This window comes from Protopterus annectens, chromosome 5.part0, assembly GCF_019279795.1.
Source record: "Protopterus annectens isolate FY-2018-M chromosome 5.part0, PAN1.0, whole genome shotgun sequence".
Taxonomy (NCBI): domain Eukaryota; kingdom Metazoa; phylum Chordata; order Ceratodontiformes; family Protopteridae; genus Protopterus; species Protopterus annectens.
The window spans coordinates 1,327,936,664-1,327,960,716 of NC_056735.1; the positions used below are offsets into that span (position 1 = coordinate 1,327,936,664).

At 43.2% G+C, this 24,053-nt stretch overlaps 1 protein-coding gene across 1 annotated transcript in view; it reads left to right on the top strand.

The window, feature by feature from the left end:
- Nucleotides 1-1,115: 1,115 nt before the first annotated feature.
- Nucleotides 1,116-24,053, top strand: part of LOC122801653 (mucin-16-like) — a 221,402-nt gene continuing 198,464 nt past the window's right edge. Inside the window, exon 1 of the mRNA XM_044071132.1 lies at nucleotides 1,116-16,676. Coding sequence (XP_043927067.1) covers nucleotides 1,205-16,676 — 15,472 coding nt within the window. The 5' untranslated portion in view covers nucleotides 1,116-1,204. The remainder of the gene's footprint in view (nucleotides 16,677-24,053) is intronic.

Below are 24,053 nucleotides of genomic sequence, written 5' to 3' on the forward strand. Positions count from 1 at the left end.
TTCAAGCACAATGTATAACACACAATCAACCTCAGTGATCACAGCACAAGAAACAGCATCCGTTTCTACTGTACTTTTGTTTGAAACATCTAGCATTTCAGAGGTCTTGCCAAAATCATCTACTATATCTGAAGGTGCTTTTAGCAGTGTTTCTGTCACAGAATCCAGCACAGTATCTAATATGCTCACAGGCTCAGTTATCAGTACAGAAACTCTAAAACAAAGTTCAGCATCATCTGCAGAGTCATTTAGCATACCAGAGGAAAATAGCCCATCAGCAGCTGTATATGAAACTGCATTCACCAGTGTTTCTAGCACAGAGCCTGGAACAGCATCTAAGTCACTGTCATCTTCAGACATCATCACAGAAAGTACCACATTGCGTTCGGCAGTACATTTATCAGAAACTCCAGTCATATCAGGTACACTGTCTACATCGATTTTATTTCCTGAAACTACACAACATTCTCTGTCCACCTCAGAAACAAATATTCCAATTGAGTCATTGTCTACCTTAAGTTTTACTACTGAAACTACACCCACAATGTCTGCAGTAACTTTGGGTTCTACAGAGATAAAGTTCTTGTCAACTGTTCCTTCTGAAACTACATTTATCAGTGTATCTACAATGGAATATAGGACCATATCTAACAAAGAGTTATATTCAGGTGTTACTGTAAAAACTACAACATTAAATTCTGTACCATATTTTTCAGAATCCTTTCGAACTCTAGAAGTACCATCAAATTCAGTTACATCTGACAGTGGATTCAACAGCCCATCTGCTACAGAGACAAATGCAGCATCTGTAATCCCGAGTAGCACGTTTGTGACATCTGAATCAACAGCCTTACCTTCTACAGAATATCTGTCAGAAAAATCAAGCATAACAGAAGTGCAGCCAGTATCATCAGCTACACCTGAATCTGTAAGCAGTAATGCACATACTGCAGGATTAAATGGAGTTTCAAATGTTGCGTCAACTTCACTCATTACTACAAAAACTACTGAACCGAGCTCAGCATTATATTTCTCAGAAAAATCCATAGTGCCAGAGATACTGTCAGCTTCCACATCAGAAACCTCTTTAAGAAGGACAGTCACTACAGAATCAAGTACTCCTTCTAATCCAACATCAGCCTCGGCCATCACTTCAGAATCTAGCACACTGACCTCTGCAGCACCTGTGTCTGAATCATCTAACATGTCTGGGACACACTCATCCTCGGCCATCACTTCAGAATCTAGTACACTGACCTCTGCAGCACCTGTGTCTGAATCATCTAACATGCCTGGGGCACACTCAACCTCAGCCATCACATCAGAATCTAGCACACTGGCCTCTGCAGCACCCATGTCTGAATCATCTAACATGGCAGGGGCACACTCAACCTCAGTCATTACAAATGACACTGCATTAACCAGTACATCTGACAAGATATATCACACTGTTCCCATCTCACTATCAACTTCTAGCATCTCATCAGACATTACAACACCTAATTCTGACGAACAGTCTCACACTGTACCCACCTCACAGTCAACTTCTGGTATCTCATCAGAAATTACAGCCCTTAATTCAGACAAACATGCTCAATCTGTTTTCACCCTACTGTCAACCCCTGGCTTGACTTCAGAAACTATGACTTATCGTTCTGACCAACAATCTCACACTGCCCCCATCTCAATGTCAGCCTCTGGCAGTGTGTTAGAAACTACAATTTCTAGTTATGACCAACAGTCTCATACTGGTCCCATCTCACTGTCAACCTCTGGCATCACTTCTGAAACTACAAGCCTTAGTTCTGACCAACAATATCAAACTGTTCCCATCTCACTAACAACCTCTGGAATCACATTGGAAACTAGAACCCTTAATTATGGCCAGCAATATTACACTACTCCCATCTCACAGTCAGCCTCTGATATTATGTCAGATACTACTACCCTTAGTACAGACCAGCAATCTCACACTGTTTCCATTCCGCTCTCAACCTCTAGCATCACTTCAGAAGCTACAATCTTTAGTTCAGATCAGCAATCTTATACCATTTCCAACCCTCTGTCAGCTTCTGGCATCACGTCAGAAACTATGACCCTTAGTTCTGACCAACAATCGCACACTGTTTCCATCTCAATGCCAACCTCTGACATCACTTCAGAAACAACAACACTTAGTTCTGACCAACAATCTCACACTGTCCCCATCTCAATGTCAGCCTCTGGCAGTATATTAGAAACTACAATACTTACGTCTGACCAACAATCTCACACTGTTCCTATCTCAATATCAGACTCTGGCAGTATATTAGAAACTACGACCATTAGTACTGACCAACAATCTCACACTGGTCCCATCTCACTGTCAGCCTCAAGCATCACTTTAGAAACTATGTCTTTAAGTTCTGACAAACAATCTCAATCTGCTTCCATTTCACTGTCAACCATTGGCATCACTTCTGAAACTACAATCCTTAGTTCTGGCCAACAATCTCAAACTGTTCCCATCTCACTGTCAGTCACTGGCACCACTTCAGAAACTATGACCGTTAGTGCTGATCAACAACCTCACACTAGCCCCAACTCCCTTTTAACCTCTGGCATCACTTCAAAAACAACAATCCTTACTTCAGACCAACAAGCTCACACTGTTCCCATCTCACTGTCAACCACAAGCATCATTTCAGAAACCATGACTTTAAATTCTGACCAACAATCTCAGTCTGCTCCCATCTCACTGTCAACCTCAGGCATCACTCCAGAAATTATGACTCTAAGTTTTGACCAACAATCTCAATCTTCTCCCATGTCATTGTCAACTACTGGCATCACTTCTGAAACTACAATCCTTAGTTCTGACCAAAAATCTCAAACTGCTCCCATCTCACTGTCAACATCTGGCATCACTTTGGAAACTACAACCCTTAATTCTGGCCAACAATCTCACACTACCCAAATCTCACTGTCAACCTCTGATATTATGTCAGATACTACAATCCTTAGTACTGCCCAACAATCTCACACTCATCCTATCTCACTGTCAGTGACAGGCGTTACTTCAGAAACCATGGCCCTTAGTTCTGACCAACAAGCCCACACTGTTCCCATCTCACCGTCAACCCCTGGCATTACTTCAGAAACCATGTCCGTCAGTTCTGACCAACAATCTCACACTAGCCCCACCTCACTGTTAACCTCTAACATCACTTCAAAAACTACAGTTATCAATTCTGACCAACAGTCTCACACTGTTCCCATCTCACTGTCAACCTCTGTCATCACTTCAGAAACTACAGCCCTTAGGTTTAGTCAACAATATCACACTAGTCCCATCTTTCTGTCAGCCACAGGCATCACTTCTGAAACTACAATAATTAGTTCTCACCAAAAATCTCAAACTGCTCCCATGTCACTGTCAACCACTGGCATCACTTCAGAAACTACAGTTCTCAGTTCTGACCAGCAATCTCACACTGTTCCCATCACACTGTCAACATCTGGCATCACTTTGGAACCTACAACACTTAATTCTGGCCAACAATCTCACACTACCCAAATCTCACTGTCAACCTCTGATATTATGTCAGATACTGCAACCATTAGTCCTAACCAACAATCTCACACTGGTCCTATCTCATTGTCAGCAACAGGCATTACTTCAGAAACTATGCTCCTTAGTTCTGACCAACAATCTCACACTGTTCCCATCTCACTGTCAACCTCAGGCATCACTCCTGAAACTACAACCCTTAGTTCTGCCCGGCAGTCTCAAATTGTTCCTATCTCAATATCAGCCACTGACATCACTTTTGAAACTACAACACTTAGTTCTGAACAAGAATCTCACACTGTTCCCATCTCACTGTCAACCTCAGGCATCACTTCAGAAACTATGGCCCTTACTTCTGACCAACAATCTCAAACTGTTTCCATCTCACTGTCAACTACTGGCATCACTTCTGGAACTACAATCTTTACTTCTGACCAAAAATCTCAAACTGCTCCAATGTCACTGTCAACTACTGGCATCACTTCAGAAATTACAATTCTCAGTTCTGACCAGCAATCTCACACTGTTCCCATCTCACTGTCAACATCTGGCATCACTGTGGAAACTACAACCCTTAATCCTGGCCAACAATCTCACACTACCCAAACCTCACTGTCAACCCCTGATATTATGTCAGATACTACAATCCTTAGTACTGCCCAACAATCTCAAACTGGTCCTATCTCACTGTCAGTGACAGACATTACTTCAGAAACTATGCCACTTAGTTCTAACCAACAATCCCACACTGTTCCCATCTCCCTGTCAATATCTGGCATCACTTCAAAAACTACAGTTTTCAATTCTGACCAACAATCTCACACTGTTCCCATCTCACTGTCGACCTCTGCCATCACTTCAGAAACTATAGCCCTTAGTTCCAGCCAACAATATCACACTATACCAGTCTCTCTGTCAGCCTTTGCCATTACTTCAGAAACTATACCCCTTAGTTCTGACCAACAATCTCACACTGCTCCCATCTCACTGTCAACCTCTGGCATCACTTCAGAAACTACAGCCCTTAGTTCTAGCCAACAATATCACACTAGTCCCATCTCTCTGTCAGCCACAGGCATCACTTCAGAAACAACAACACTTAGTTCTGACCAGCAATCTCACACTGTCCCCATCTCAATGTCAGCCTCTGGCAGTATATTACAAACTACAACACTTACGTCTGACCAACAATCTCACACTGTTCCCATCTCAATATCAGCCTCTGGCAGTATATTAGAGATTACGACCATTGGTACTGACCAACAATCTCACACTGGTCCCATCTCACTGTCAGCCTCAAGCATCACTTCAGAAACTATGTCTTTAAGTTCTGACAAACAATCTCAATCTGCTTCCATTTCACTGTCAACCATTGGCATCACTTCTGAAACTACAATCCTTAGTTCTGGCCAACAATCTCAAACTGTTCCCATCTCACTGTCAGTCACTGGCGCCACTTCAGAAACTATGACTGTTAGTGCTGATCAACAACCTCACACTAGCCCAAACTCCCTTTTAACCTCTGGCATCACTTCAAAAACAACAATCCTTATTTCAGACCAACAAGCTCACACTGTTCCCATCTCACTGTCAACCTCAGGCAGCATTTCAGAAACCATTACTCTAAATTCTGACCAACAATCTCAGTCTGCTCCCATCTCACTGTCAACCTCAGGCATCACTCCAGAAATTATGACTCTAAGTTCTGACCAACGATCTCAATCTTCTCCCATCTCACTGTCAACTACTGGCATCACTTCTGAAACTACAATCCTTAGTTCTGACCAAAAATCTCAAACTTCTCCCATGTCACTGTCAACCACTGGCATCACTTCAGAAACTACAATTCTCAGTTCTGACCAGCAATCTCACACTGTTCCCATCTCACTGTCAACATCTGGCATCATTTTGGAAACTACAACCCTTAATTCTGGCCAACAATCTCACACTACCCAAATCTCACTGTCAACCTCTGATATTATGTCAGATACTACAATCCTTAGTACTGCCCAACAATCTCACACTCATCATATCTCACTGTCAGTGGCAGGCGTTACTTCAGAAACCATGGCCCTTAGTTCTGACCAACAAGCCCACACTGTTCCCATCTCACCGTCAACCCCTGGCATTACTTCAGAAACCATGTCCCTCAGTTCTGACCAACAATCTCACACTAGCCCCACCTCACTGTTAACCTCTAACATCACTTCAAAAACTACAGTTATCAATTCTGACCAACAGTCTCACACTGTTCCCATCTCACTGTCAACCTCTGTCATCACTTCAGAAACTACAGCCCTTAGGTTTAGCCAACAATATCACACTAGTCCCATCTTTCTGTCAGCCACAGGCATCACTTCTGAAACTACAATAATTAGTTCTCACCAAAAATCTCAAACTGCTCCCATGTCACTGTCAACCACTGGCATCACTTCAGAAACTACAGTTCTCAGTTCTGACCAGCAATCTCACACTGTTCCCATCTCACTGTCAACATCTGGCATCACTTTGGAACCTACAATACTTAATTCTGGCCAACAATCTCACACTACCCAAATCTCACTGTCAATCTCTGATATTATGTCAGATACTACAACCATTAGTCCTAACCAACAATCTCACACTGGTCCTATCTCACTGTCAGCAACAGGCATTACTTCAGAAACTATGCTCCTTAGTTCTAACCAACAATCTCACACTGTTCCCATCTCACTGTCAACCTCAGGCATCACTCCTGAAACTACAACCCTTAGTTCTGCCCGGCAGTCTCAAATTGTTCCTATCTCAATGTCAGCCACTGACATCACTTTTGAAACTACAACACTTAGTTCTGAACAAGAATCTCACACTGTTCCCATCTCACTGTCAACCTCAGGCATCACTTCAGAAACTATGGCCCTTACTTCTGACCAACAATCTCAAACTGTTTCCATCTCACTGTCAACTACTGGCATCACTTCTGGAACTACAATCTTTACTTCTGACCAAAAATCTCAAACTGCTCCAATGTCACTGTCAACTACTGGCATCACTTCAGAAATTACAATTCTCAGTTCTGACCAGCAATCTCACACTGTTCCCATCTCACTGTCAACATCTGGCATCACTGCGGAAACTACAACCCTTAATTCTGGCCAACAATCTCACACTACCCAAACCTCACTGTCAACCTCTGATATTATGTCAGATACTACAATCCTTAGTACTGCCCAACAATCTCATACTGGTCCTATCTCACTGTCAGTGACAGACATTACTTCAGAAACTATGCCACTTAGTTCTAACCAACAATCCCCCACTGTTCCCATCTCCCTGTCAATATCTGGCATCACTTCAAAAACTACAGTTTTCAATTCTGACCAACAATCTCACACTGTTCCCATCTCACTGTCAACCTCTGCCATCACTTCAGAAACTGTAGCCCTTAGTTCCAGCCAACAGTATCACACTATACCAGTCTCTCTGTCAGCCTTTGCCATTACTTCAGAAACTATACCCCTTAGTTCTGACCAACAATCTCACACTGCTCCCATCTCACTGTCAACCTCTGGCATCACTTCAGAAACTACAGCCCTTAGTTCTAGCCAACAATATCACACTAGTCCCATCTCTCTGTCAGCCACAGGCATCACTTCAGAAACAACAACACTTAGTTCTGACCAACAATCTCACACTGTCCCCATCTCAATGACAGCCTCTGGCAATATATTAGAAACTACAACACTTACGTCTGACCAACAATCTCACACTGTTCCCATCTCAATATCAGCCTCTGGCAGTATATTAGAAACTACGACCATTAGTACTGACCAACAATCTCACACTGGTCCCATCTCACTGTCAGCCTCAAGCATCACTTCAGAAACTATGTCTTTAAGTTCTGACAAACAATCTCAATCTGCTTCCATTTCACTGTCAACCATTGGCATCACTTCTGAAACTACAATCCTTAGTTCTGGCCAACAATCTCAAACTGTTCCCATCTCACTGTCAGTCACTGGCACCACTTCAGAAACTATGACTGTTAGTGCTGATGAACAACCTCACACTAGCCCAAACTCCCTTTTAACCTCTGGCATCACTTCAAAAACAACAATCCTTATTTCAGACCAACAAGCTCACACTGTTCCCATCTCACTGTCAACCTCAGGCAGCATTTCAGAAACCATTACTCTAAATTCTGACCAACAATCTCAGTCTGCTCCCATCTCACTGTCAACCTCAGGCATCACTCCAGAAATTATGACTCTAAGTTCTGACCAACGATCTCAATCTTCTACCATCTCACTGTCAACTACTGGCATCACTTCTGAAACTACAATCCTTAGTTCTGACCAAAAATCTCAAACTGCTCCCATGTCACTGTCAACCACTGGCATCACTTCAGAAACTACAATTCTCAGTTCTGACCAGCAATCTCACACTGTTCCCATCTCACTGTCAACATCTGGCATCATTTTGGAAACTACAACCCTTAATTCTGGCCAACAATCTCACACTACCCAAATCTCACTGTCAACCTCTGATATTATGTCAGATACTACAATCCTTAGTACTGCCCAACAATCTCACACTCATCCTATCTCACTGTCAGTGACAGGCGTTACTTCAGAAACCATGGCCCTTAGTTCTGACCAACAAGCCCACACTGTTCCCATCTCACCGTCAACCCCTGGCATTACATCAGAAACCATGTCCCTCAGTTCTGACCAACAATCTCACACTAGCCCCACCTCACTGTTAACCTCTAACATCACTTCAAAAACTACAGTTATCAATTCTGACCAACAGTCTCACACTGTTCCCATCTCACTGTCAACCTCTGTCATCACTTCAGAAACTACAGCCCTTAGGTTTAGCCAACAATATCACACTAGTCCCATCGTTCTGTCAGCCACAGGCATCACTTCTGAAACTACAATAATTAGTTCTCACCAAAAATCTCAAACTGCTCCCATGTCACTGTCAACCACTGGCATCACTTCAGAAACTACAGTTCTCAGTTCTGACCAGCAATCTCACACTGTTCCCATCTCACTGTCAACATCTGGCATCACTTTGGAACCTACAACACTTAATTCTGGCCAACAATCTCACACTACCCAAATCTCACTGTCAGCCTCTGATATTATGTCAGATACTACAACCATTAGTCCTAACCAACAATCTCACACTGGTCCTATCTCACTGTCAGCAACAGGCATTACTTCAGAAACTATGCTCCTTAGTTCTGACCAACAATCTCACACTGTTCCCATCTCACTGTCAACCTCAGGCATCACTCCTGAAACTACAACCCTTAGTTCTGCCCGGCAGTCTCAAATTGTTCCTATCTCAATGTCAGCCACTGACATCACTTTTGAAACTACAACACTTAGTTCTGAACAAGAATCTCACACTGTTCCCATCTCACTGTCAACCTCAGGCATCACTTCAGAAACTATGGCCCTTACTTCTGACCAACAATCTCAAACTGTTTCCATCTCACTGTCAACTACTGGTATCACTTCTGGAACTACAATCTTTACTTCTGACCAAAAATCTCAAACTGCTCCAATGTCACTGTCAACTACTGGCATCACTTCAGAAATTACAATTCTCAGTTCTGACCAGCAATCTCACATTGTTCCCATCTCACTGTCAACATCTGGCATCACTGTGGAAACTACAACCCTTAATTCTGGCCAACAATCTCACACTACCCAAACCTCACTGTCAACCTCTGATATTATGTCAGATACTACAATCCTTAGTACTGCCCAACAATCTCAAACTGGTCCTATCTCACTGTCAGTGACAGACATTACTTCAGAAACTATGCCACTTAGTTCTAACCAACAATCCCACACTGTTCCCATCTCCCAGTCAATATCTGGCATCACTTCAAAAACTACAGTTTTCAATTCTGACCAACAATCTCACACTGTTCCCATCTCACTGTCAACCTCTGCCATCACTTCAGAAACTATAGCCCTTAGTTCCAGCCAACAATATCACACTATACCAGTCTCTCTGTCAGCCTTTGCCATTACTTCAGAAACTATACCCCTTAGTTCTGACCAACAATCTCACACTGCTCCCATCTCACTGTCAACCTCTGGCATCACTTCAGAAACTACAGCCCTTAGTTCTAGCCAACAATATCACACTAGTCCCATCTCTCTGTCAGCCACAGGCATCACTTCAGAAACAACAACACTTAGTTCTGACCAACAATCTCACACTGTCCCCATCTCAATGTCAGCCTCTGGCAGTATATTACAAACTACAACACTTACGTCTGACCAACAATCTCACACTGGTCCCATCTCACTCTCAGCCTCAAGCATCACTTCAGAAACTATGTCTTTAAGTTCTGACAAACAATCTCAATCTGCTTCCAGTTCACTGTCAACCATTGGCATCACTTCTGAAACTACAATTCTTAGTTCTGGCCAACAATCTCAAACTGTTCCCATCTCACTGTCAGTCACTGGCACCACTTCAGAAACTATGACTGTTAGTGCTGTTCAACAACCTCACACTAGCCCCAACTCCCTTTTAACCTCTGGCATCACTTCAAAAACAACAATCCTTATTTCAGACCAACAAGCTCACACTGTTCCCATCTCACTGTCAACCTCAGGCAGCATTTCAGAAACCATTACTCTAAATTCTGACCAACAATCTCAGTCTGCTCCCATCTCACTGTCAACCTCAGGCATCACTCCAGAAATTATGACTCTAAGTTCTGACCAACGATCTCAATCTTCTCCCATCTCACTGTCAACTACTGGCATCACTTCTGAAACTACAATCCTTAGTTCTGACCAAAAATCTCAAACTGCTCCCATGTCACTGTCAACCACTGGCATCACTTCAGAAACTACAATTCTCAGTTCTGACCAGCAATCTCACACTGTTCCCGTCTCACTGTCAACATCTGGCATCATTTTGGAAACTACAACCCTTAATTCTGGCCAACAATCTCACACTACCCAAATCTCACTGTCAACATCTGATATTATGTCAGATACTACAATCCTTAGTACTGCCCAACAATCTCACACTGGTCCTATCTTACTGTCAGTGACAGGCATTACTTCAGAAACTATGCCCCTTAGCTCTGACCAACAATCTCACACTGTTCCCATCTCACTGTCAACCTCAGGCATCACTCCTGAAACTACAACCCTTAGTTCTGCCCGGCAGTCTCAAACTGTTCCTATCTCACTGTCAGCCACTGGCATCACTTTTGAAACTGCAACACTCAGTTCTGAACAAGAATCTCACACTGTTCCCATCTCACTGTCAACCTCAGGCATCACTTCAGAAACTATGGCCCTAACTTCTGACCAACAATCTCAAACTGTTTCCATCTCACTGTCAACTACTGGCATCACTTTTGAAACTACAACACTTAGTTCTGAACAACAATCTCACACTGGACTCATGACTCTGTCAACCACTAGCATCAATTCAGAAACCATGGCCCTTAGTTCTGACCAACAATCTCATACTAGTGCCATCTCACTGTCACCCACTAATAACATTTCTGAAACTACAACCCTTAGTTCTGACCAACAATCTCAAACTGCCCCCATCTCATTGTCAGCCACTGGCATTACTTCAGAAACTATGCCCCCTAGTTCTGACCAACAATCTATCACTACTCCCATCTTACTGTCAACCTCTGGCATCACTTCAGATACTACAGCCCTTAGTTCTGACCAACAATATCACACTACTCCCATCTCTCTGTCAGCCACAGGCATCACTTCAAAAACAACAACACTTAGTTCTGACCAACAATCTCATACTGTCCCCATCTCAGTGTCAGCCTCTGGCAGTATATTAGAAACTACAACACTTACTTCTGACCAACAATCTCACACTGTTCCCATCTCAATATCAGCCTCTGGCAGTATATTAGAAACTACGACCATTAGTACTGACCAACAATCTCACACTGGTCCCATCTCACTGTCAGCCTCAAGCATCACTTCAGAAACTATGTCTTTAAGTTCTGACAAACAATCTCAATCTGCTTCCAGTTCACTGTCAACCATTGGCATCACTTCTGAAAATACAATCCTTAGTTCTGGCCAACAATCTCAAACTGTTCCCATCTCACTGTCAGTCACTGGCACCACTTCAGAAACTATGACCGTTAGTGCTGATCAACAGCCTCACACTAGCCCCAACTCCCTTTTAACCTCTGGCATCACTTCAAAAACAACAATCCTTATTTCAGACCAACAAGCTCACACTGTTCCCATCTCACTGTCAACCTCAGGCAGCACTTCAGAAATTATGACTCTAAGTTCTGACCAACAATCTCAATCTTCTCCCATCTCACTGTCAACTAATGGCATCATTTCTGAAACTACAATCCTTAGTTCTGACCAAAAATCTCAAACTGCTCCCATGTCACCGTCAACCACTGACATCACTTCAGAAACTACAATTCTCAGTTCTGACCAGCAATCTCACACTGTTCCCATCTCACTGTCAACATCTGGCATCATTTTGGAAACTACAACCCTTAATTCTGGCCAACAATCTCACACTACCCAAATCTCACTGTCAACCTCTGATATTATGTCAGATACTACAATCCTTAGTACTGCCCAACAATCTCACACTGGTCCTATCTCACTGTCAGTGACAGGCATTACTTCAGAAACTATGCCCCTTAGCTCTGACCAACAATCTCACACTGTTCCCATCTCACTGTCAACCTCAAGCATCACTCCTGAAACTACAACCCTTAGTTCTGCCCGGCAGTCTCAAACTGTTCCTATCTCACTGTCAGCCACTGGCATCACTTTTGAAACTACAACACTCAGTTCTGAACAAGAATCTCACACTGTTCCCATCTCACTGTCAACCTCAGGAATCACTTCAGAAACTATGGCCCTTACTTCTGACCAACAATCTCAAACTGTTGCCATCTCACTGTCAACTACTGGCATCACTTTTGAAACTACAACACTTAGCTCTGAACAACAATCTCAAACTGCCCCTATCTCATTGTCAACCACTGGCATTACTTCAGAAACAATGGCCCTTAGTTCTGACCAACAATCGCATACTAGTGCCATCTCACTGTTGACCTCTGGCATCACCTCAGAAACTGCAATCCTTAGTTCTGACCGACAATCTCAAACTGTCCCTATCTCTTTGTCAACCACTGGCATTACTTCAGAAACAATGGCCCTTAGTTCTGACCAACAATCTCATACTAGTGCCATCTCACTGTTAACCTCAGGCATCACTTCAAAAACTACAATCCTTAGTTCTGACCAACAATCTCAATCTGCTCCCATCTCACTGTCAACCAGTGGCATCACTTCTGAAACTACAATCTTTACTTCTGACCAAAAATCTCAAACTGTTCCCATCTCATGGTCAACCAGTGTCATCATTCCTGAAACTATGACCTTTAGTTCTGGCCAACAATCTCACACTACTCCCATCTCACTGTCAACCTCTGATATTATGTCAAATACTACAGCCCTTAGTACTGGCCAGCAATCTCACACAGGTCCTATCTCACTGTCAACCACTGGCCTCACTTCAGAAACTATGACACTTACCTCTGGCCAACAGTCTCACACTGTTTCCATCACACTGTTAACCACTGCCATCGCTTCAGAAACTACAGCCCTTAGTTCTGACCAACAACATCACACTAGTCCAATCTCTCTGTCAGCCACTGGCATTACTTCAAAAGCTATGCCCCTTAGCTCTGTCCAAAAATCTCACGCTGTTCCCATCTCACAGTCAACTCCTGGATTCACTTCAGAAACTATGTTTAGTTCTGACCAAACATCTCACACTATTCCCATCTCACTGTCAACCCAGAGCATCACTTCAGAAACCATGGCCCTTAATTCTGACCAACAATTTCACACTGGTTCCATCTCACTGTTAACCTCTGGCATCACTTCAAGAACTACAATCTTTAGTTCTGACCAACAATCTCACACTGTTCCCATCTCACTGTCAACCTCAGTCATGGCTTCAGGAAATATGACTCTAAGTTCTGACAAACCATCTCAATCTGCTCCCATCTCACTGTCCACTAGTGGCATCACTCCTGAAACTACAACCCTTAGTTCTGACCAACAGTCTCAAACTGTTCTTATCTCACTGTCAACCACTGGCATAATTTCGAAAACTACAACACTTAGTTCTGAACAAGAATCTAAAACTGTTCCCATCTCACTGTCAACCTCAGGCATCACTTCAGAAACTATGCCCCTTACTTTGGACCAACAATCTCAATCTACTCCCATCTCATTGTCAACCTCAGGCATCACTTCAGAAACTATGCCCCTTACTTTGGACCAACAATCTCAATCTACTCCCATCTCATTGTCAACCTCAGGCATCACTTCAGAAACTATGCCCCTTACTTTGGACCAACAATCTCAATCTACTCCCATCTCATTGTCAACCTCAGGCATCACTTCAGAAATTATGACTCTAAGCTCTGACCGACAATCTCAATCTTCTCCCATCTCACTGTCACCCACTAATAATATTTCTGAAACTACAACCTTTAGTTCGGACCAACAATCTCAAACTGCCCCCATCCCATTGTCAACCACTGGCATTACTTCAGAAACAATGGCCCTTAGTTCAGACCAACAATCTCACACTGTTTCCATCTCTCTGTCAACCACTGGCATCACTTCAGAAACCATGGCCCTTAGTTCTTACCAACAATCTCACACTGGTCCCATCTCACTGTCAACCAGTGGCATCACGTCTGAAACTACAACCCTTAGTTCTGACCAAGAATCGCATACTGGTCCCATCTCATTGTCAACCAATGGCATCACTTCTGAAACTACAATCCTTACTTCTGACCAACAATCTCACACTCCTTCCATCTCACTGTCACCCACTAATATAATTTCTGAAACTACAACCCTTAGGTCTGACCAACAATCTCAAACTGCCCCCATCTCATTGTCAGCCACTGGCATTACTTCAGAAACAATGCCCCTTAGTACTGACCAACAATCTCACACTGGACTCATGACTCTGTCAAACACTGGCATCACTTTAGAAACCATGGCCCTTAGTTCTGACCAACAATCTCATACTAGTGCCATCTCACTGTTAACCTCAGGCATCACTTCTGAAACTACAACCATTACTTCTGACCAACAATTCCATACTGATCCCATCTCTCTGTCAACTCCAGGCATCACTTCAGAAACCATGGCCCTTAGTTCTGGCAAACAATCTCACACTGTTTCCATCTCACTGTTGACCTCTGGCATCACTTCAGAAACTACAATCCTTAGTTCTGAACAACAATCTCACATTATTCCCATCTCACTGTCACCCACAGGCATCACTTCTGAAACTATGCTCCTTAGTTCAGACCAACAATCTCAGTCTGCTCCCATCTCACTGTCAACCTCAGGCATCACTTCAGAAATTATGACTCTAAGCTCTGACCGACAATCTCACACTACTCCCATCTCACTGTCACCCATTAATATAATTTCTGAAACTACAACCCTTAGTTCTGACCAACAATCTCAAACTACCCCCATCTCATTGTCAGCCACTGGCATTGCTTCAGAAACAATGCCCCTTAGTTCTGACCAACAATCTCACACTGGTCCCATCTCTCTGTCAACCACTGGCATCACTTCAGAAAAAATGGCCCTTAGTTCTGACCAACAATCTCACACTGGTCCCATCTCTCTGTCGATCACTGGTATCACTTCAGAAACTACAGCCCTTAGTTCTGCAACATTCATATCAGAAAAATCCAGCATGGCAGAGGTGGAGACAATATCAGCTCTTACATCTATAACTGGATATGTGAATACCACAGTGTCAATCAATGCATCTGCCAGCTTTGTAGAAAGCAGCATACAGACTTCTGCAACATCTCCATCATTACAAACAGTGTTTACGACACCTGAAGCATCATCTACAGCAGCTGTTACAGTTACAAACAGCAGCACTAGGCTCATTACCCACTCAGGCAGAACTACTACAGAGAAATCTACAGCAATGACTTCTATCACTTTAATTTCAGAAGGTACTGTTTCTCCAAAAACACACTCAGACTCAGTACCCACTCCTGAAACTGCATCTTCCATTGCTACTATTCCTGAGCAAGCCACAACAAAATCAACAGTATTGCTAACTAGTGCTACCGCTGTAAAAGGTTCAGCAATTAATTCTATGACATCAGAGTCAGTGAAGTTTTCTCCAGAAGCAACACAGACCTCTGTATTTTCAACACAGCCAACATCTGCCTCTGTAACTGTTATTTCAGGAACCAGTCAAGTATCTGAGTCATCATCAAATGCTGCTGTCAACATGGGAACCACAAAAATAAATTTAGGAACATCTGAATCTGAAATCATTACTACTACGCAATTCTCATCCACATCTATTCCTCAGCCAGGAACTGGATTTTCCACTGCTAGTACAACATTAGAAGTCCGTTCTGAGTCATTCACTTCATCACAATTTTCTGTGTCAGTATCAGCAACAGCATCTACCCCTGTTTCTACAGTAGCCACAAACATACCACAAAGTAAAGATACAGCTCCTCTCACTACTTCAGCAGTTATGCTGCCTGACAGCTCTTTTCAGCCAGAAAGAAGCAGTTCATCAAATGGTATTGATTCTACCAAGACAACTGCCATGGACATAATGGTTGTAACATCACCAATGTCCACTATGGAGACCACTTCTACACCGATCACATTATCATTAGTAACACTTGGACCTTCTGTTTCAGAAAGTAGTGCATTCACTACCACTGAAACTATGAGTGTGCATAGTTCTCAACTCAGTAGTTCTACAGTGGCAGCAGACACATCATCATCACCATCTGTTACTTCAAAAACAAAGACAAGCCTTCTTCCAACTGTGCTTGTAAGCACATCATATCAGCCAGCTTCGCAAGGTACAAGTACAGTATCTCAGCCACTATCTACTTCAGCAGTCAGTGATGAATTCACGACTCATGTGGCCATGATTCCTTTAACTAGTAGCACATCATCCTCCTTTACTTCACCACCTGTCTCAGAAGCAACATCTACATTCCTCTCACAGACAAGTGAAGCAATTCAGCATACTTCTTTATCAAGCATGTTGCCAGGTATTTGCATGAGTGACATCATCCATTTTAATCTGTCATTTTTTTAATTTTAATGTAGACTTTATCTACAGGTTTTTATTAAAGAAAGTATATGGTATATCAGTTCAGAACAAACATGTGGATAGATGACACATACTACCTTCCGTACTGCAAACACCTATGCAGAAACACACATACACACGCACACACACACACACACACACACACACACACACACACACACACACACACACATACATGCACACACAGACACGCACACACGCGCACACACACACGCGCACACACACACACACACACACACACACACACACACACACACACACACACACACACACACACACACACACACACATGGATACACATACATCCAGACTCACAATCCCCTACTATGCCCTCTTAGAGTGACCATTAAGGTAGACAGACAATCAAACACAAAGACACACACACACACACACACACACACACACACACATGCCACACACACTCCACACACACACACACACACACACACAAGCACACACGCACACAGACACACACACACACACACACACACACACACACACACACACACACACACACACACACACATCCAGACTTACAATCCCCTACTAGGACCTCTTAGAGTGACTACTAAGGTAGACAGAAAATCAAACCAAAGACACACATACACACACACACACACACACACACACACACACACACACACACACACACACACACACACACACACACACACACACACATATCTACTTATTCATAAACAAGTCCCACACAGTTTGTGGCATTCACATAAACAGTCACCCATGCAGTAGTACACATGCTACAACACACATGCACAAACACACACACACAGTCATGCACAAACATACACACACAGGTTTAGTATCCCCTTCCTTCCATACTGTGAACATCTATACAGAAACACACATACACACACATGCAGACATACACACACGTATGCACACACACACACACACACACACACACACACACACACACACACACACACACACACACACACAAGCGCACGTGCACGCATCCAATCTCAGCCTTCTTTACCTACCTGCATACTGCACTGTGAACACTGAGGCACAGTGCAGTAGGCAGGTAGGCGAACTGCATACTTCACTCTGACTACTGAGGCAGACAGTCATACAGACCTATACACACACATACACATGCACACACATACATCCAGACTTGCAATTCTCTGCCTAACTCCCTTAGAGTGAGCACCAAGGCAGACAGACAATCTGACACATGCGCACACACAAATGTACACACACACACACACACACACACACACACACACACACACACACACACACACACACACACACACACACACACACACACACACACATTCACTCAGCCTCATTCATGCCTCTAGGAACAAACGTGCACACACACACACACACACACACACACACACACACACACACACACACACATACACATGCACATACACATGCACATGCCCTCACACACATACACAGACACACAAACTCACACACAGACACACACACACACAAGCGCGTGTGCGTGCATCCAATCTCAGCCTTCTTTACCTACCTGCATACTGCACTGTGAACACTGAGGCACAGTGCAGTAGGCAGGTAGGTGAACTGCATACTTCACTCTGACTACTGAGACAGACAGTCATACAGACCTATACACACACATACACATGCACACACATATATCCAGACTTGCAATTCTCTGCCTAACTCCCTTAGAGTGAGCACCAAGGCAGACAGACAATCTGACACATGCGCACACACACATGTACATGCACACACACACACACACACACACACACACACACACACACACACACACACACACACACACAGCCTCATTCATGCCTCTAGGGACAAACATGCACACACACACACACACACACACAATGATATCCACTCACTCCCACATCTTTGCTGGAGTAAATACTCCTATGCCATCTTTAGGTATTATAGCCACCAGAGCTTTCTTCCAGGATGTTGATGCTTCCCTCCTTTTGAAATACTGTTAAAACAAAACCTTCCAGATTGTCATCACTTTCTTCCGTTCTAGCTTCCAAACTTCCACAGAAATGCCATATATTCCTGTAAACATTCATGCTGATTGATTATATGTCACTGCTTTAACCTCATGTCCTCCTATCTTAATTGTTATTCTTGAGCCTCATCTACCTCTGACCTTGGCTTGCTTAAGTCTTCCATAAATATTTCCATTTGTACTTTTCCTTTTCCACATTATTCACATTTTCCTCAAACTTTCATAAAATTTCCAAAATATCTGTAATACCTCTACAGGATTGCTGGATATTTTTCTTATTATTTGCTCTCTAAGTTTGGCAACAATCCTTTCTTTCAACCTTCTGTTTCCTAAGTCATTGTGCTAATTGGAGGAGGGGCACTAATCGGAGGAGGGGGACTGAGCAAAACTCTAATCTGTAATATATAATATTAAGTATCCTTTTTTTTGATTATTTCTACTAGTTATTGCTTATTCTAAGATAAGTATAGCACTTTTATTGTCTGCTGCATACTTTTTACTGTATTTCATAGCTATAAATTAATCTGCATGGCTGTACTAAAATTATCTGCCTTACAGGGCCTGATAAATAACGTTTTTAGTGTTACACTGTTTGTAAATCTTTTCTAGCTAGTTTCACTGTATGTAAGGTATTAACTGGAAATTTTATCCATTGGTTAAACATCTGTTTGTTGTTCTGATTTCCTGCCAAGAAGTGTATCATATAACTGATTTAGTTTCCCACCCTCTCTCCCTATTAGTGTGTTATTCTTATACATGGTGGCTTTGCAGTTCCCCGCCCCTAGTGTAAGTTTGATCTAGGACACACCTCCCAATCTAGTGTTATTAGGTCATTTTACCTAATACAGAGAGAACATTTCAGAAGGCCAACCCACTTAATTTCTTAACCTTGAATTATCTTCTGCTCCTCCTTTCTCCCTTTCTACTTTACAAAAAAAAATCTAAGCTTGTTCCTGCTTTTCCTGTAAGTAGTCTAGTCCAGATACAGATTTTCTGTATCCAGGACTGTGTGTAAGTTTCTGAGCCCCCAAGCTTTTCTATGTTGGAGGGAAGCCTTCTAGATTATCAGTGGGAGTGGTAAGCACTAGATAGTATATCTACCACAAGAGGAGTGGTTTCTGGCCCAGAAATCGTAGACTATTGGTCGTTTGGGCATTTTTTCCACCCACCCTTCCTGTAACTAGTCCAGTCCAGATACAGATTTGCTGTATCCAGGACTGGTTGTAAGCTTCTGAGCCCCCCAAGCCTTTCTTTGTTGGAGGGAAGCCTATTAGCTTAACAGTGGGAGTGCTAAGCACTAGGTAGCCTATCTACCACAAGAGGAGTGGTTTCTGCACCAATAATTGTAGTTTATTGGCCATTTGGGCAGTTTTTCCATCTCTTTCAACTTTGTGGTCTAAAAGCCTGTGTTTGCACTTCTTTTCCCGCCTTTCCTGTAACTAGTCTAGTCCAGATACAGATTTGATGTATCCAGGACTGTTTGTAAGCTCCTGAGCGGTGCCAAAGTCTGCTCTTCAATTTTTCCCTTAGATCTGCTAGTTCTCTCCTTTCCTGCACTTTTACTAGCTTATTAGTCTAGCACTTTATCAGACTTCTTGTAGCAATTTTTGTAGCACACAAAAGTGCTACCAGCATTAAACCTACTACAAGGAAACAGCTCCAGTACTTATTATTCATGCCCACCCCTCCAGGCATGTCTAAAGGTTGGTTCCCCTTGCTTTCTCCTATTAACCTGGTGAACTTGGGCATCCTGAAGCAACGTAGCAACTGCCTCATGTACATTGACAACCATCTCCTCTTACCTCCCAACACTCAGGCTTGTGAAAGATGCACTTATATATCCAAAATGGAAGCCACACACTCTCCAGCCAAGACTGGAACAGCTGGCCAAGAGAAGAAGGTCAACACTTGCACCACATCACATGGAACACATAGCCCTCCAGAACACACACCAGCACTGCCTTGACATAAAAGCACAAACCACACACCCAGCTTCTTGGAGGCTCTCAATAAAAATCTACCAAAACAGCAGAGACCTTCAAGGCAGAAATGTACTCAACCACCGCGACACAACACTAATCACAAGACACATAACTCTCCTAACCAGTGTGCCACTTAACCAAAGCCCCTAAGGCAAAACAGTATGCCCAACACACTAGTCATAGATGACTAGATAGTGAGGCAAACTGATGTCCCACTCACTAGGTCGAATAAGGAGAAAGTAAGAGTCATCTGCCTGTCAGGCACCAGGATGCACCTCATAACGCATGCACTCAGTTCCCTCAACAACAGGTACAAATATGACTCTGTCATTGTACATGTGGGTGTGACTGACCTGAGATGTACCTCCCTGGACTACATGAAAAGAGACATGGAGGAGCTCACAAATTATGTAGCCCAGGCGGGTATGACACTAGCCCTGTGCAGCATCTTACCATCACCCAGAATGATACCACAGTACAAGCAGAAAATGATTAATTTCAACAATTGGCGAAGTTTCTGGTGTCATTCTAAGGGGATCCAGCATCTGTCTGCCTAGGATGACATAATTGACAGACCTCGATGCTTTGCCAGATGGCCTGCATCTTTCACCCCTGGGCTTCCAGATACTGGCCAAGGCATTTGACACCCCTATAGTGCTTTTTTAGGTGGTGTTCCAAAGACCAAATTACCACCATAACATCTACAAACAAATGCAATCTGGGGGTCATGCTGCTCAATGCTAAAAGTTTAAATCTCAAAATGCACTCACTCAAAGCAAACCTTAAAATGGAGAACATCGACATTTATGCCATAATAGAGACCTGGTTCAAGGCAGCAGAAAGCACCCCTCATTACCAGGCTATAACTCATTCCACACCTTTCAGCCCCAGTACTTAGACCGATGCTCCAAAGGTGGTGGTGTTTCCATATTCATAAAGGATGCACACACCTCCAGACTGGTAGCCCAACATAATGCATCTGAGATACTTCAGGTGCAGCTAACATTGGTTAAGACAGTGATTCAGGTTGTAGGCTGCTATAGGTCCCCAACCATGTCCCAAGACTCACACTTCACGTTCCTAAGAACCCTGGAGAATATTAGGGTCCAACCTAACACTCTCATACTGGGCAACTTAAACTAACCCTCCATTAACTGGGAAAACTGCTCATGTACCAATACACTTGTCCAACGTTTCCTGGAATTCATTAATTACAATGCCCTGGACCAGCTCATTCTTACCCCCACTAGAGGTAGCAACATCCTTGACCTGGTCATTACTAACATGGGCGACCATTGTGCTACACCAATAGTCAACTCCTCCATGGTTAGATCTGACCACAAACTAATCACCTTGGTAATCCACATCCCTCCCACCCCATTCCACCCCCACAAAGGTAACCACCATGAAAAACTTCTCCAAAGCTAACTTTGGGCTCCTAAAAACAGATATGGCTAACTTCAAGGCAACCATGCAAATGGAGAATAGTTGCATGACCACTGAATCATACACCAATGCACTGTATGAACACGTACACAAATGCATGGATCTTGCCATACCCAATAGAACCAAGATGCTCTCCTCCAAAAAATGGAAGCCAATCTGATAATCCCCTGCCATAAACAAACTCTACAACAGAAGGAGGAAACTGATGCAGAATAAGGTAAAGTCCCAAGACTGGAAAAACTCACTTATCAGCCTCAACAAAAAGTTGAGATGCCTCATCAAATCTTCTAAAGCTAGCTATGAGAACATAATTGCAGTAGACATAAAAGACAATCACAAGGCCTTCTATAGTTGTGTAAAGAATCTCCATGGTAATACCCAGATTTGCTCTGAGCTACTGCACAATGGTACCTCCTATACAGAGCCAACAAATATTGCCAATATACTGGCCGACAGATTTAGTGCCAACTTTACCCCTCTCTCCCCCCCAAAGGACCAGTAACAATACCAGTAGATTGTCAGGCACCCAGTATTACTGCTGCACAAGTTAAAACAGCACTGTCCTAGGCTAAGAATACAGCTTCTATGGGATCTGACAATATCCCTGGCTGTGTTCTACATGAACTACAGAGTGAACTGGCACCTCACCTGCGTACCCTGTTCAATCACAGCCTCACCTCAGGCTTTTTCCCTACCGATGCTACAGTCATCCCTCTCCACAAAGGAGGAGTGACTACAGACCCTGGGAACTATTGCCCCATTAGCCTGATGAGTCTGATATGCAAAGCTATGGAACGCATCATAATGGACCTAATAAACAAGGATATAGGGAATCTCCAAACTCTGGATTCCACACAGTTTGGTTTTGTGAAGGGTAGATCATGCCTGCTCAACTTGGTCAACTTCTTTGAGTTAGTCACCAGAGCTGTGGATGAAGGTAAGGTGGTTCATACAGCCTACCTTGATCTGCCCAAGGTCTTTGAAAGGCCTTTGATACCATTCCCCACTCAGGAATCATAGAAAAAAATCACTAAGCTAGGCATCAACCCCTATATAACTAGGTGGGTTGCAAACTGGCTCACAGGTAGAACCTACAGTGTGAAAGTAGCTGACTCCAAGTCAGACTGCTGACCAGTAATGAGTGGTGTCCCACAGGGTTCGGTCCTGGGTCCTCTCCTGTCTGGTATCTACTTCTCTAAAGTCCAGGCCAACACAAAGGAACTCTGTCTGACAAAGTTCATAGATGATTGCAAGTTGGGAGCTAATATTAACTCCCCAAGTGATGCTGACATCCTACAGAAAGGCCTCACTGAGACCAACGACTGGTGTCAAAACCAAGGCCTTAAGCTCAATGCCAAAAAATGTGTTGTCATCCCCTTTGGGAAAAAAACAGTTCCCATGAATTACTACATCAATGGTAGTCCACTGAACACAGAAGGCATTATAAGAGATCTGGGAACAGAGGTTGACAGCACCCTCTCTTTTGACCACCACATTGCCATTGTGGTCAGAAAGTCCTTCTATGTGGCACATCTCATTACTAAGGGTTTTACATCCAGGAAGAAAGAGGTCATTGTCTCCCTCTACTCTTCCCTCATTAGGCCAGTCAATGAGTACAATGCCTCATTTGGCATGTACCTCACTAAATGTCTGCAACAACTGGAAAGGCCACAAAAGTACCTCACAAAGAGGATCCTAGGCCTTAAACATTTCTCCTATATGGACAGACTCAAAAAACTCCAACTATTCTCTGTCTCATATCACCTACTTAGAGGTGATCTCTGCTTGACTTACAAATCCATGTCTGACCCAGATCTGTTAGAAATGCTACATCTAAAGAAATCCCAATCGCTCCACACCACATGCTCCAGAGACCTCAACCTCATTACCACAA